Raw genomic sequence first — 13,184 nt, forward strand, 5'->3', positions numbered from 1 at the left:
CTGCAGCTCTTTGAATGTTTTTTTTTTCTTCTGGGCCCAGCCCTGCCCACCCCCACCCTCCACCCCCGCCCCACCGTCTAGAGCGAGCCTCCGGTGGGGACCGCATCCTTACGCTCAGAATCCCCTCCGGGGCGGGGGCCCGAGACGGCGGACGGTGGGACGTCCTCCCGCGCGGCCGGGGCCCCCGCGCCGTCAGCATCCCGGCCCGCGCCCCGCAGCGCGCCCACCCCGCCGCGGAGCGGACCGTACGGCGCAGGCTCGGCGGCGCGAGCAGGCGCGTCAGCCCATCGCGGGGACGGGCACGCGGACGGGGACGCGGACGGGGATCCGGGCGCAGCCGCTCCCCCCGCAGCGGCGCGTCGGGGCCGGAGCGCCAGTCCTCACGGGGCTGCGGGCGGGCTCCTCAGGCAAGTCGGCTCTGGAGAGGGGCGCGCGGCGCGCGGGGCCGGGGCCGGGACGCGGGGGCACTGCGGCGGCGGGGCGCGGGGAGGCGGAGGGGGAGGAGGATGCCGGGGGATGTCCGCGCATCCCTGGAGGAGGTGCGGGTCCGCTCGGCTGGAGGCGTGCGGAGAGGCTCGCGGACGTAGCTGGCGTCGTTTTGCCTGCGGGGAACCCTCAGCCACTGCAGCTGCCCCCTCCGGAAGGTGGGAGGTGACACGGAATTTCTCTCTCCACCCTGCAGACCGCCAGGACGGCCTCCAGTGGTGTCCTGGGGCCGAGTGTGAAGGTGGGCATGGTACCTGCGGCCGCGGGCCAAGGTGTCTGGACCAGATGCCGCCGTGGGAGGGGGCAGGGAGCCCGGTGCTGAGTTGACCGAGGGATGCTGTGGGCCTGGAGTCCCCTCTGTCGTCTTCAGGAGACAGGACCAGGGAGGAAGTCCTGGTTTGCTAGGGGCTGTAAAGGATAAATGTGAGATAGTAAGAATTCCTGAGAGGAGGGAGGTGAAAATCGTGACATCGGAGAAGCAAAATTATAAGGGAGAGCTGGGAATGAAGTTAATGTCGAGGGGTAGACGGGGCTCTTACCCTGCAGAAAACAATGAAGGAGTAAGAATTTATGGTTTGGAAGTGAAGGATGCGGAAGAGGTTTAAATATTCCAGTGTATAGGAGATGCTTAAACCGCTTTTTTCTTTCTTTCTTTTTTCTTTTTTTTTTTTTTTGTGTGTGTGTGCACCAGACGGACAAGAATATAGTTCTCATTTGAGCTAGGAAAATGCTATTAAAATATGGCCAAGGGGATTATCTGGAGGAGTCTATTTCATATAGTGTTGCCTAGAATTTCTGGAGTCAGAAATTGTCTTTTTGATGATAAGTGTTAGTATCATGTGAGGAGGAAAGCTAACTTCAGTCAATATGCACGTTTTAGGGGTAAAAGGTAACTTGCAAATTTAGTGTGTATAAATAGAAACAGTTTAGGGAGTGAAACCCTCTGATACTACATTCGCCTTCTATCTCTGTCAATCCTTTAATACTTAGAATTGTCCTTCCCTTTAGAATAGTTTTATTGCTTTGGGGAAAACATACATGCAGATTCAAAGAACAGAGAGCTTTAAAAAAGAAAACAAAAAAATTGAAGTGTACTAGCACAAGGTAACTGTTTCAATACCGTGTTAAACACCCTTCCTGGTATCTTTCTGAGCATATACTGATATATTGTGCAATTCAGTATCAATTTACAATTTTGTATAGTATATAATATATAATATTATATTGTAATAATAATATATGGTATATAAAATTTTATATGATATATATATATATATAAACTCTATGATAGAAATTTTGCATACTTACCTTTTATTCCTCTTTGGGGTCTTACTTTCTATAAACCATTATTTAAACTAACTTTTACTACGAAAGTATCACATATTATATAGTGAAGTATAACCACACAGGTTTGAGCAGTGAGAATTTTTTTAAAGGCCAAATAGGATTTATGCAAGTAAAAAAATTCACAAACACTATATATGATTATACATGAATGTACATATGATATTTAAAAGTCTAAAAATGGACTTCAGAGGTAGGACTTACAGTTTGTTTTTTTTTCCTCCAGAGGAGGAGGAAGAATAGAAAAATCATACTCAGTATAACATATTTAATAAGCTTAAAATATTACAAAGCCCTCATGGTTATGTGGGTTTGGGAGGCATGTGTTTACTGTGAGCAAAGAGAATTTGATGTACAGACGCACTTGTCTGCCGGGTGGTAATGGTCAAACTCCTTAAGGAGTCATAGAGTTAATCATTTGCTTCTGAAAGGTAAACGTTTTCTTGTTCTTTCTTGTAGATTGCGCTCCCGAAAGTTAACTTTTCAAGATGAAGTTTTTACTGGCGGTTGTCTTTTTCCTTTTGATTTCCTCGTGGATTGAAGAAGCCTGTTCTAAGGAGAAGTCCTCAAAGAAAGGGAAGGGGAAAAAGAAGCAGTACCTCTGCCCATCGTAGGTTCTTCCTGTCTTACCTTCTTATCTGGGGAAACGTTACTGCATTTTGCTCAAAATAAGGTGGTTTATTGAGACACGTATCAGCAGAATGCTTCCCATCAGACCATGTACCCGTTTGTTTCATAGGTAGAACGTGACGGAGTGAAGAGTTTGGGAAGGAGAAAGCTAATTCCCAGTTTTATCAAGCTTTGTTCATGCCTTGGGCTTAGGTAATTTGTATACATCTTTTATAAATGTGGAAAAAAGTTACTCTTTCTTGCCCTGAATGTGCAGCTTTAGTTGGATACTGAGATTCTGTATTTTGAGCAAATAGCAGTTCAAAAAGTTGACTGAAAAATACTCCTAAAAATGCATATTCGTTAAAAAAATCATTAAATCATTAAATTCATTAAAAATTTATTTAAAAATAGCTAAACTATAATTTTAAGGTCTGTTTAATTCATATTAGTGAATGGCAGATGAAAATTCACATGGTAGATCAATTTTCTATTTCAGTATTTTTTTCTTGATAAAAGATTTATATTAGAAAATTAGGATATTTCTCAAAAAATATGTCATTAAATTTGAGGTTACTTGTAAAATTAAAATCTAAATCCAGATCACCCAATTTCCCCTTCCTTCCCAACCCAGAAAAGCAACACCAAAGTTTTATACTTTGGACTCTGTTTTTTTTTTTTTTTTAAATTAAAGTTTAATATTACTGGTGAATAACAGTAGAGAATATCCAATAGTGGGAACAACTGAACAGTGTATAAATATATAACCTTCACAAAATATGTGATTTTAGGTAATAATGTTACAACATATGCAGTGATCTGGAATAAAAATTAATTTGTTGTTACAGTTATGTTTACATTAAGGTTTCTTAAGTACCACATTGATCTCGGGGAATGTTATTCCAGCATCATCACTGTCTACATGTAGACGATAAGAGTTGCAGAGATGTTCTGTAGGAATTACGGAGGCACATTCTGTGAAGTGTATTTTGTAAAGGAAGGGCATCAGAGGTGGTGTGTCCAAGTCGATATTGGTATGAATATATGAGACCGCAGGTCTGGGGACGGTATCGTGTCCCATATAAAGTCCAGTGTTAAATCAAGCTCACTATTAAGAAATACCTCCTAATTTTCAGCTTTAATCACCCTGCTTATTCTAGTGCTGCACAGGCCGGGGTCAGGGCCAGTCTTCTAGGGGTGGAGAGGACGGTGCGTCTTGCCCGGTGCAGTGTGATGGAGAAGGTTCAGGAATAACCACACCTGCAGCTCTCACGACTCTGCTGATAAAGTGTTGGTGCCACAACCAGGAGATTAGCATTTTAGGGAGCCTGTCATTGTCAGGCCTTACTCTTCCCAAGTGTGAGGACACACTTTCATGTTTTGGATATTCTTTACAGTAACCTTTTTAGTTTTATGTTGGTGTCATTTTATTTTTTAAATTTTTTTGTGGGGGAGAGATAGTTAGGTTTCTTTGTTGGTTTGTTTGTTTATTTATATATTTATGTTTTAATGTAGGTCCTGGGGATTGAACCCAGGACCTCGTGCATCCTAAGCATGCATTCTAACACTGAGCTATAACCTCACTCCCCAATATTTTATTTTATTTTATTATTTAAATTAAATTAAATTAAATTTTTTTAATGGAGGCACTGGGGATTGAACCCAGGACCTCTTGCATGCTAAGCACGCACTCTACCACTGAGCTACACTCCTCCCCCCTTATATTAACCTTTTGTTTGGTAAATGTTGGCATAGTGGCATCGACTACTGTTGTATTTGTCTTGGTGTCATGGTGGTTCTACGTCTGGCGTCAGATCATCTCTGATCAGTCAGGCTTCTCTAGATACGGAAACTGACAGGGCACCTGTCTCCTTCCCTCGGTCCCCATCAGACGGCATGAATCCGAGTCTAGAATTTGTCAACAGTTGATCTTATAAGGACCACATGTCTTACAGGAATCTTCTGGAACACGTCCTGTCCCTTCCCAGAACAACCCTACTAAATTGCCTGATGTATAAACTGTATATACTTACAGTGTCTATAGTGAAGGCAGATTTTTAAAGTTAAATCTGGTAGATAAAGAGGGAAACAAAAAAGGTTCTCTTGGCATGTGTGGAAACCTTCAAGTGGGAGGCGTGGCCCATATCTGTGAGCCCACATCACAGTGTTTTAGATATGTTGAGTAATTGGTTGAAGTTTTGTCTCTGAAATTTTCTACTGCAGTTTTAAAATCTTTATTATAATACTGTTTGTAACTATGAGACTACATAAAGCTTTATTAACAGTTGTCATGGTGATGCTGCCAAAAATCCACTTATTAAAAAGTAGATGAACTTTGGAGAGTCAGATTTGTCTATATATTTTTTGAGCATTTATTAAGAATTTTGATTTTGTTATCATGGAACTTCTGAAGACTAGGGTTTTCCCTGGCTATTGTTGGATCCATTATATTAAATTTTTTGAACATTGAGATTGGACTCTCAGTTATAATAATGTGCTGTGAAAGAATATACAAATTATTTCTGTCTTAGAGGATGATGCAGTTTGCCCATCTTGCATAAGCTGATTATAAAATATCTTAAGAGGAATATGTGGGGTTACAAAACCCGGAAGTTAGGTACAGACTAGCTTGCACTCCTCAACATGGTGAAATTCTTGCCCAGTGGTATTTTGATTTATTTGGACTTTTTTTTTTTTTTTTTTTTTTTTTTTTTAGTGGAGTTGACGAAGCAACAGGGTTGGATGGATACATGCAGTTAAGTGCTGTGTAAGTGTAGCAAACATGAGCCAAAATTTTCCATTTTCTAACATTTCCCCCCAAAGACTGTAAGTAAGAGGAAAAGTGTTTTTAAATGGAGAAAACAAGAAAAGACTTAGGACCCTCATGTTCTAGGTTGATGTTGAGCTTGAATCAAATTATCAAATTTTCCTGGCTCTTTACTTTTTTTTTTTGACCTACATTGTTTTGAGAAGCTGGAAAATCGTAAATGGATGCTATCAGGCAGTGTTTTTTGGTATGTAGCTGAAGTACCAGGCTGACAGACCACCTGATAAATTGGATCTCTAAAATTTTAGAAATTTAGTATATATGGCTAAATGCAAGATAAACTTTAGATCAGAAAGTGTTTTTAACTTTTTAACTTTGTATTTCACAGCTTGAATTTGACATTGGCCTTAGTCTATTGGTCTCTCCTCTGATTTTCTATATACTCTGCCTCAGTGGTTTTGCCCACATCTCTGGCTGTAACTCCGTCTCTTCAGCGTTAATGCCTGAGTTTCTCCATCCAGCCCGGTCCTCGCTGAAGAACTCCTTACCCATGCACCCCACGTTTCTAGCTGGTTATCCCGTCTTGATCTTAATTTAAAATGATAAAACCTGAGTTCCGAAGTCCTCCCCGCCTCTCCAAATACAGTGTTTCCGTTTGCAGCAAACGTGATTCCATCACCTGCTTGGCCATCCAAACTCAGATCTTAGGGATTCCCTTGGACCTTCCCTTCCAACCTTAGCTTCTCAAATCCAGTTGTCCCCGAGATGTCTTCATTCAGCCTTCGCCATCTTTGGAGTGTGGCCCTCACTTCCCTCCCACGTGGACACTGCTTTCCCTGCTCCCCCCACCTTTCTGGTGAGCTCCTTTTGAGTCTCTGAGCTCCTTGTCTTCCTCCACCAATTCGTACGCCACACCCACCCCGCAGTGTGCTTTCTTCAGTCTGCTAAAGTTGTACCAATGCTTAGAGCCCTCTGGGGGACTCCATAGCCTTCTGGATAAGATTCTGATTTCTTGGCATCCGCACACAAAACTCTTGCTGAACTGGCCTCTGACTCCTCCAGCGGTATCTTTCCATCCCAGCCCACGCCCTCACTCAAGTCTCATCCACACTTGCTCTCTCACAGCTCTGCGGTGTCCTTCCCTTCACCAAGATGCCAGACGTTTCCTTCTTTGGTTGGTTAACTCCTGCCTCAGTGGCCTTGCTCAGATCCAGAGCTGTACATGCCACTTACTGTCGACTCCTGCATCTGTACGTCTTGCCCGGATCTCTCTGAAGAACGCCACGCTCATGCGTCCCACATTTTAATCTGACTGTTCCTTCGTGACCGCAGACTCAACTTAAACTCCAACCTTGCTGTCTCCTTTGGGAAGCCTTTCCTAATCCTGACTGTCTGATTTAGATAATCACGCTCTGTGCCTCCCTGGTCTTCTAATTGCCTATCCTGTTTGCAAAGCTATATGGTCACATCAACTGTGATCGTCTGCTTTCCCCACTAGATTGTAAGCTTCTTGAGGGCAGTGTCTCATTGACTTAGTCACCAGAGGTCAACACAGTGCCTGGTACAAAATACACATGCAATAAAAATTTGTTTAAAGAGTGAATACAAACCGCAAGATCTGTGACTCTTGTAAGTCGTTATGTCAGTATTTTGTTATGGTGCTTGGAAATAGCTTACCTGATCTCTATGAACAGGATTTAGACATAGTCTCAATATAGAGAACACTTGGTATTTAACAGCTGGGTAATTAGTCGAGCATCCTCAACCTGGGTGATGTTTCCTGGTGAAATTTCAGCCTTATCGTGTGCCTGTTCAACATCTTATCAATGACCAAAGTAAGACTCTACAGACAAACCATCCAAATTGCAAAGAATGAGATGCTGGAACATACAGCAGCTATGTGAGACAGAATTAGGGTCTAATGGGATCTTGAAGGGCCAAAGTGATGGGCTGAATCTAACAAAATTGTAGTATAAATTGCACTTTGGTTCAGAAATCGCTTCTGCACATGTAGCGTGGGGAAGACAGTTTGGCAGAGCACATTTGGAAAAAAAATATTAGCATAGCAGTCATGATGTAATGAATAATACAATGTATAATATACATGTGTGATACAGATGAGTAGTGATATACTATACGTTTTCATCCGAGTTGTATGTAACTCTCTATATATAGTTACTTAAGAAAGAAAGTGGTGTTTTCATGTTACTAATTCTGTGTTAAGCATAGGACTTTGCTCAAAGGACTCTATTACTTAAAGCAAGATTTGCAGAGATTTCTGTACTGTGCTGGTCAGTACTTTTAGGGTCAGTACTTTATTTATTTAAGAATAATTGAGACCACCGGAAGTCTGTTTTCTATGTCTGTGAGTCTGCTTCTGTTTTGTAGGTAAGGTCACTTGTGTCCTTTTTTGGGGGTGGTGGGAAGGGATAAACTGGGAATTCGAAAGTTGCACCTCTTGGGGAGAGATGGAAATGTTAGCTGTCTTGCTTGTGGTCGTGGTTTCGTGGGTGTAGACATCTATCCAAATTAATCAAATTGTTCATTTGAAATATGCGTAGTTTACTGTACAGGAACCATACCACAACAAAGGTGTTTAAAAACAAGAGAATAGTTGAAGTCCTTAAAATAATGCCATATTAGGAAGAGCTGAAGGATCTGAGATGTATGAAAATTATCTTCAATATTTTTGAAAAACTGTGACATAGATGAGGAAGCAGACTTGGTACCACCAGTTCAAAGCAGGACTGATGAGTAGAAACCAGGTAGAGGGCTATTTTTGGCTTCAGATCAGGAAGAACATTCTAGTAGAGTTCTGCCGGGGAAGGGAGGTTGTGCACTGAGGCCACAGCTCACAGTGGTTACAAGCACTCGACATGGGGGGTTACTTGGCAGGCATGTTTTACAGAAAGTTTGAGCATAGAATAGGTGTTTGGGCCAGATAGCGGTATTTATGGCCATTTCAATTTGTGAGTTTTTTTTTTAAGATTCTCTGATTCTAATATATTGTATTTGACGACAGCCTCATGATTAGCCAATAACAGAATGATATGGAAAAACCATCTTTTAAAATTTTTCTCTCCATCTAGATTTAAATAGATCAGCCTTTATTTCTGGTGCATTGCCTTGGAACGCTCTCCCATGTAAGATAAATATATCTTGGTCCAATAATAAGGATTTAAAATTATGCAGTGGTAGAACTTCTTGGAATATCACAAGTATCAGATTTTTTGAATATCTCTTTCAATGCCAGAAAATCTTTTCTGACCTAAACCAACAGAAGAAATATGTCAAGGTACTGTTAGTCTCAAGAAATAATGACTGAGAGATGACAGATATAAATTATCCTGTCAATGCTTTGCATGATTTATAAGGAGAGCACATAGGTTTATGGATTTATATTTTAAGGTCTATTATATATGAATCCAGAACATACTAAAACACACTTTCAGAATTCTTTTTGTTTATAATTGAAGTGCAGTCAGTTACAATGTGTCAGTTTCTGGTGTGCAGCACAATGTCGCAGTCATGCATACACATACATATATTTGTTTTCATATTCTTTTTCATTAAAGATTATTAGAAGATATTGAATATTATTCCCTGTGCTATACAGAAGAAATTTGGTTTTTATCTGTTTTTGTATATAGTGGTTAACATTTGCAAATCTCAAACACCCAAATTTATTGATTGAATTAAAAAATCCAAAACCAAACGGAACTATCTCAACAAAACCCAAAACATTATTTGTCATTTCTCTCTGTGCTCACAGCAGACGTAATAACACTTTTTAATATCAAATTTGGCCAGTCTCTAACCTCTGTTGGCAATGCTGCCATTTTTACCATCACTGGATTAGGGAATCTTCTACTATTTGTTGAGGGCTGTTTGAATGTCAAGCATCTGATAGCTTACAATATGTATAACTAATATGCTTACAAGTTACATTCTCCCATTTTTGCCCAGACTTGTATCCTAGGTATAAAGAAGCTTAATCACAAGCCCTTAATTGATTCTTTTTTAAAAAATTTTATTTTATTGAGTTATAGTCAGTTTACAATGTTGTATCAACTTCCAGTGTAGAGCACAAGTTTTCAGTCATACATGAACATACATATATTCATTGTCATATTCTTTTTCACCATGAGCTACCACAAGATCTTGTATGTATTTCCCTGTGCTATACAGTATAAACCTGTTTATCTATTCTATATATACCTGTCAGTATCTACAGATTTTAGACTCCCAGTATGTCCCTTCCCACTCCTCTCCTCCTGGGAACCACAAGTTTGTATTCTATGTCTGAGTCTGTTTCTGTTTTATATTTAAGTTCACTTGTCTTCTTCTCCTCCTGCTCCTTAGATTCCACTTATGAGTGATATCATATGGTATTTTCCTTTCTCTTTCTGGCTTACTTCACTTAGAATGACATTCTCCAGGAACATCCATGTTGCTGCAAATTGCATTATGGTGTCCTTTTTATGGCTGAATAGTATTCCATTGTATAAATATACCACAACTTCTTTATCCAGTCATCTGTCATTGAGCATTTAGGCTGTCTCCATGTCTTGGCTATTGTAAATAGTGCTGCTGTGAACATTGGGGTGCAGGTGGCTTTTTGAAGTAGGGTTCCTTCTGGATACAAGCCCAGGAGTGGGATTCCTGGGTCACATGGTAAGTCTATTCCCAGTCTTTTGAGGAATCTCCTACTGTTTCCCACAGTGGCTACACCAACCTGCATTCCCACCAGCAGTGCAGGGGGGCTCCACAGCCTCCAGCATTTATCAAGATGTTTTATGAGGGCTGCTCTTAGTTATATTAGTGTGGGGTCAGGTTTGCGTGTATTTATTTTATCATCTTAATTATCTTTCCTCCAAATTGTTAATATTCTAGCTTTAAAATCAGGACATAAGAACTTTTGACTCTGGTTCTGTGTGCATCCTGGGAAACACTATGACTTCTTTATATTAGTTTATTCACAACCTGAAAAAGTTGTGTGTGTATAAATGTGTTTGATGTCTGTATGAGAAATTTTTTTGACTCCCTCGGAGAGAGATTGTACCATTTAATGGTGGCCCTCGTGCACATCAGTTCTTTGTAGTAAGAATGGTAGGGTTGCTATCAGTGATCAAAGCTGTTGTGTGTTGTCTAAGTGTAACGTTAGCCATCTTCTTCCTATTCTGGTTTTCTTACCTACTGTTCATTAGTAGAGTGGATTGATTTTAGTTTAGTCCCAGTTTTTTACTTCCTAGTGAAAATGTTCAAGACAGAGACCTTGGCCGAGAGATGAAAGGCTGACTGGAAAAGGACATGTATACTCTATACAACACATACAACGGAAAATCGCCTGTATTATTATTACCGTAACAGGTCCAGGTCATATTTTTCATTGTTTAGGTTATGTATTTCTTGCTACCTATTGAACAATTCTAATTAACTGGCGTGCTGTTATTTTGCAATCAGTTGAATTAATGATCTCTTCCCGAATAATTTCCCAGGTTTTGAAATCGGCATCCTTATTATTTTGGACGCTCGGGTGTGGAACGTAAATGGAACCTGTTTTCTCTTAAAATGATCTCCTATGTCCGTCGTGTTCATTGCTCTGCCACTTGCCATCATTTTCAACATACCTGTTACAATCGTTTCCTAATTATTTGCCCTATTTTTTCTCTGCTCATTATTACCCATCTTCCATATTGTTTCCATTTTCATCTTCTTAAAATTAGGTTCCAGACCAGGAAGGTCCTTTTATTGCCTAGTGGATCTGGTGCAGACTCTTCACTCTCATTTTCAGGGGGCTCTTTAATGTACCCGCGGAGGTTTACGGAAGACTGCTGTCTTAGTTTAGAAAGGCTGAGCTCTCCTTGTTTATGATTTAAGCCTGTTTATGTTTAGAATGACAGCTTCCTGCCTAACCTCTGCAGGTCTTACTGGTCCCTCAGGGCTCATCTCATCTTGCCTTATGAGGAACTTCTTAAATGATTAGAAGTTTCCATTGAGAATGAGATTAATTCAAATGAATAGCATGCTGTGGCTGTTTAATACATCAAGGTCTTGGACGCTGATGGAAACGCAGTGTTTAAAGAGGAAATAGTGTTCATTTCACAGTGGGTATCTCATACCCCGAACACCGCGTTGAGTTCTGGTTGCCGTTGTTTACGAGAGTTGGAATTACGTGGGAGTTTGTTCAGAGAATCGTGATTGGGGTTGGCAGGAACATGAAAGTCTGTTGCTTAATGGATTGTACTGTGGGTTTTTTTTTTTTTTTTTTAAGAATAGATGAGTAGTCACCTTTTGAGTTTTTCTGTAAGATGAACTAGACTTCTTTTGTAAGACCTCAAGTTACAGAGTCAAGACCCAAGAGAGAAACATAGAGGAAGCTATTTCAGCTTTGAAGGCTAGGATATCAGCACCCAAAGGAAAAAAAAATGGAATTCCGTGGGAGGTTCTTTGTCAGCAGAGTGATGAGCACAGCTTGGGTAGGGACATCACCCAAATCGAGCATCACTGGGAACTTGCAGAATTTATGAGTTCTTTTCATCCCCGAGATTTCATGAACCTATGACTGGAGCTAAAATTATAATCCCTTTTCTTGGTCCTTTATGATCCTTTTTGTCCATAGTGGATATTTTGACAATTGATTAGACTTACTGTTACTACTCTTTCTATGATGTCTTTTATTTTCTAGTTGAAACATATATATTGGGTTAACTCTCAAATTATAAATGCTTGAGATGAGATGATCTCTCTTGCTGTTTCTCTGCTTTCTTCATAGTATTTACACTTTCATTCAGTAAGAATAAATGAAGCTCTCCTGCAAAGGATTTTGAAGTAGGCAGATGATATATATATACACACAAACTTTCATATACACATATATACATTTTCATATATATGTAGTTTCATATTCTGCCTATTTCAGACTTCTTTGCATTTGAGCTCTGTTTATGGTTGCTAAATCAAATGGAATGAAACAGGTGACTGGTTATATAAAAAAATCATGAATTAATCTTTTGATGAGTCAGTGGCTCTGTGGGACCATGTTTAGAGGTCACTTCCAACCTCTTCTAAACAAGGTCACCTCTAAACAGGTATTGTTTAAAATTCCCTTGGTCTGTCTGCTTAATCGTGATGGACAAGGCATTGTAATACAGGAGAATTTATTTATGTTAAGAGTATTTATTCTAATACAGGAGCACTGCTGTCTCTCAGAACTGTGGCTGTTGGGCTTTGCAACTTTCAAAAAGTTATTTAATTTATCTGGATCTCATTTTTCTCATTTGTATGGGGAAAAGTTTAATCTCAGTAGTCTCCTAATTTCATTCCTTCCTTCCTTCCAGCTGTATATATTATGATGCAGTCACATTTTATTTATGATCATTTTGGTACCTTTATATTCAGGCCAATGGAAAAAGAAGGCACAAAATTCTATTTCTTAAGCAACTTAATTGCTAAGGAATCTGATTTCAGATTTGACTTATCAAGATGTGAGTGTGTAATTGTGCTCCCAAATAAAAGAATAATGTGTGGAATGATGATCGTCCGCGTTCTTAGCTGCATGATTTTTCACAAATTGGGGAATTTGGCTTACAGATTCCTGTTTCCTATCTTTTTTTTCTTTCAGAGGTGAACAATTTCTGTAGTATAGTCAGGAATAGAGTATGGTTGCAGAAGTGTCCCCTACTTGCCTTGTGGTTCTGCCTAAAAAAGGCACATCACTGCTGGGCTCCTGAGAGCAGAGAACTCTTCATAAATGAGGTCCTTTCCTCCTAGACATTTAATGGAAATTTGCACTTTGAATTCACACAGCACATTATTCAGACGTATGTGCATACAAATAGCTCCTCTGAGAAATGATGTAAGTATGAAATTGTACTTCTGAGAGCTCTGATTGGAATAACAGCAAAACACTGATTAAATCACTAATAAACTACGTTGAAGAACTTGAAACGTCTGACCTTAATTCGTCCTCATGTAA

General features: G+C 40.0%; 1 protein-coding gene across 2 annotated transcripts in view; it reads left to right on the forward strand.

Annotated features, from left to right (window-relative positions):
* Positions 1-317: 317 nt before the first annotated feature.
* The window catches only part of GLRB (glycine receptor beta), a 71,645-nt gene continuing 58,778 nt past the window's right edge, over positions 318-13,184 (forward strand). The window contains exons 1-2 of one of the 2 annotated variants that reach the window (XM_064486000.1): positions 318-407; positions 2,290-2,440. In XM_064486000.1, the coding sequence (XP_064342070.1) occupies positions 2,319-2,440 (122 nt within the window). In that variant the 5' untranslated portion in view covers positions 318-407; positions 2,290-2,318. Of the gene's footprint in view, positions 408-499; positions 728-2,289; positions 2,441-13,184 lie in introns of those variants that run through there. The other variant, XM_031463759.2, reaches the window with a different exon arrangement.

This window comes from Camelus dromedarius, chromosome 1 (genome assembly GCF_036321535.1).
Source record: "Camelus dromedarius isolate mCamDro1 chromosome 1, mCamDro1.pat, whole genome shotgun sequence".
NCBI classification, from domain to species: domain Eukaryota; kingdom Metazoa; phylum Chordata; class Mammalia; order Artiodactyla; family Camelidae; genus Camelus; species Camelus dromedarius.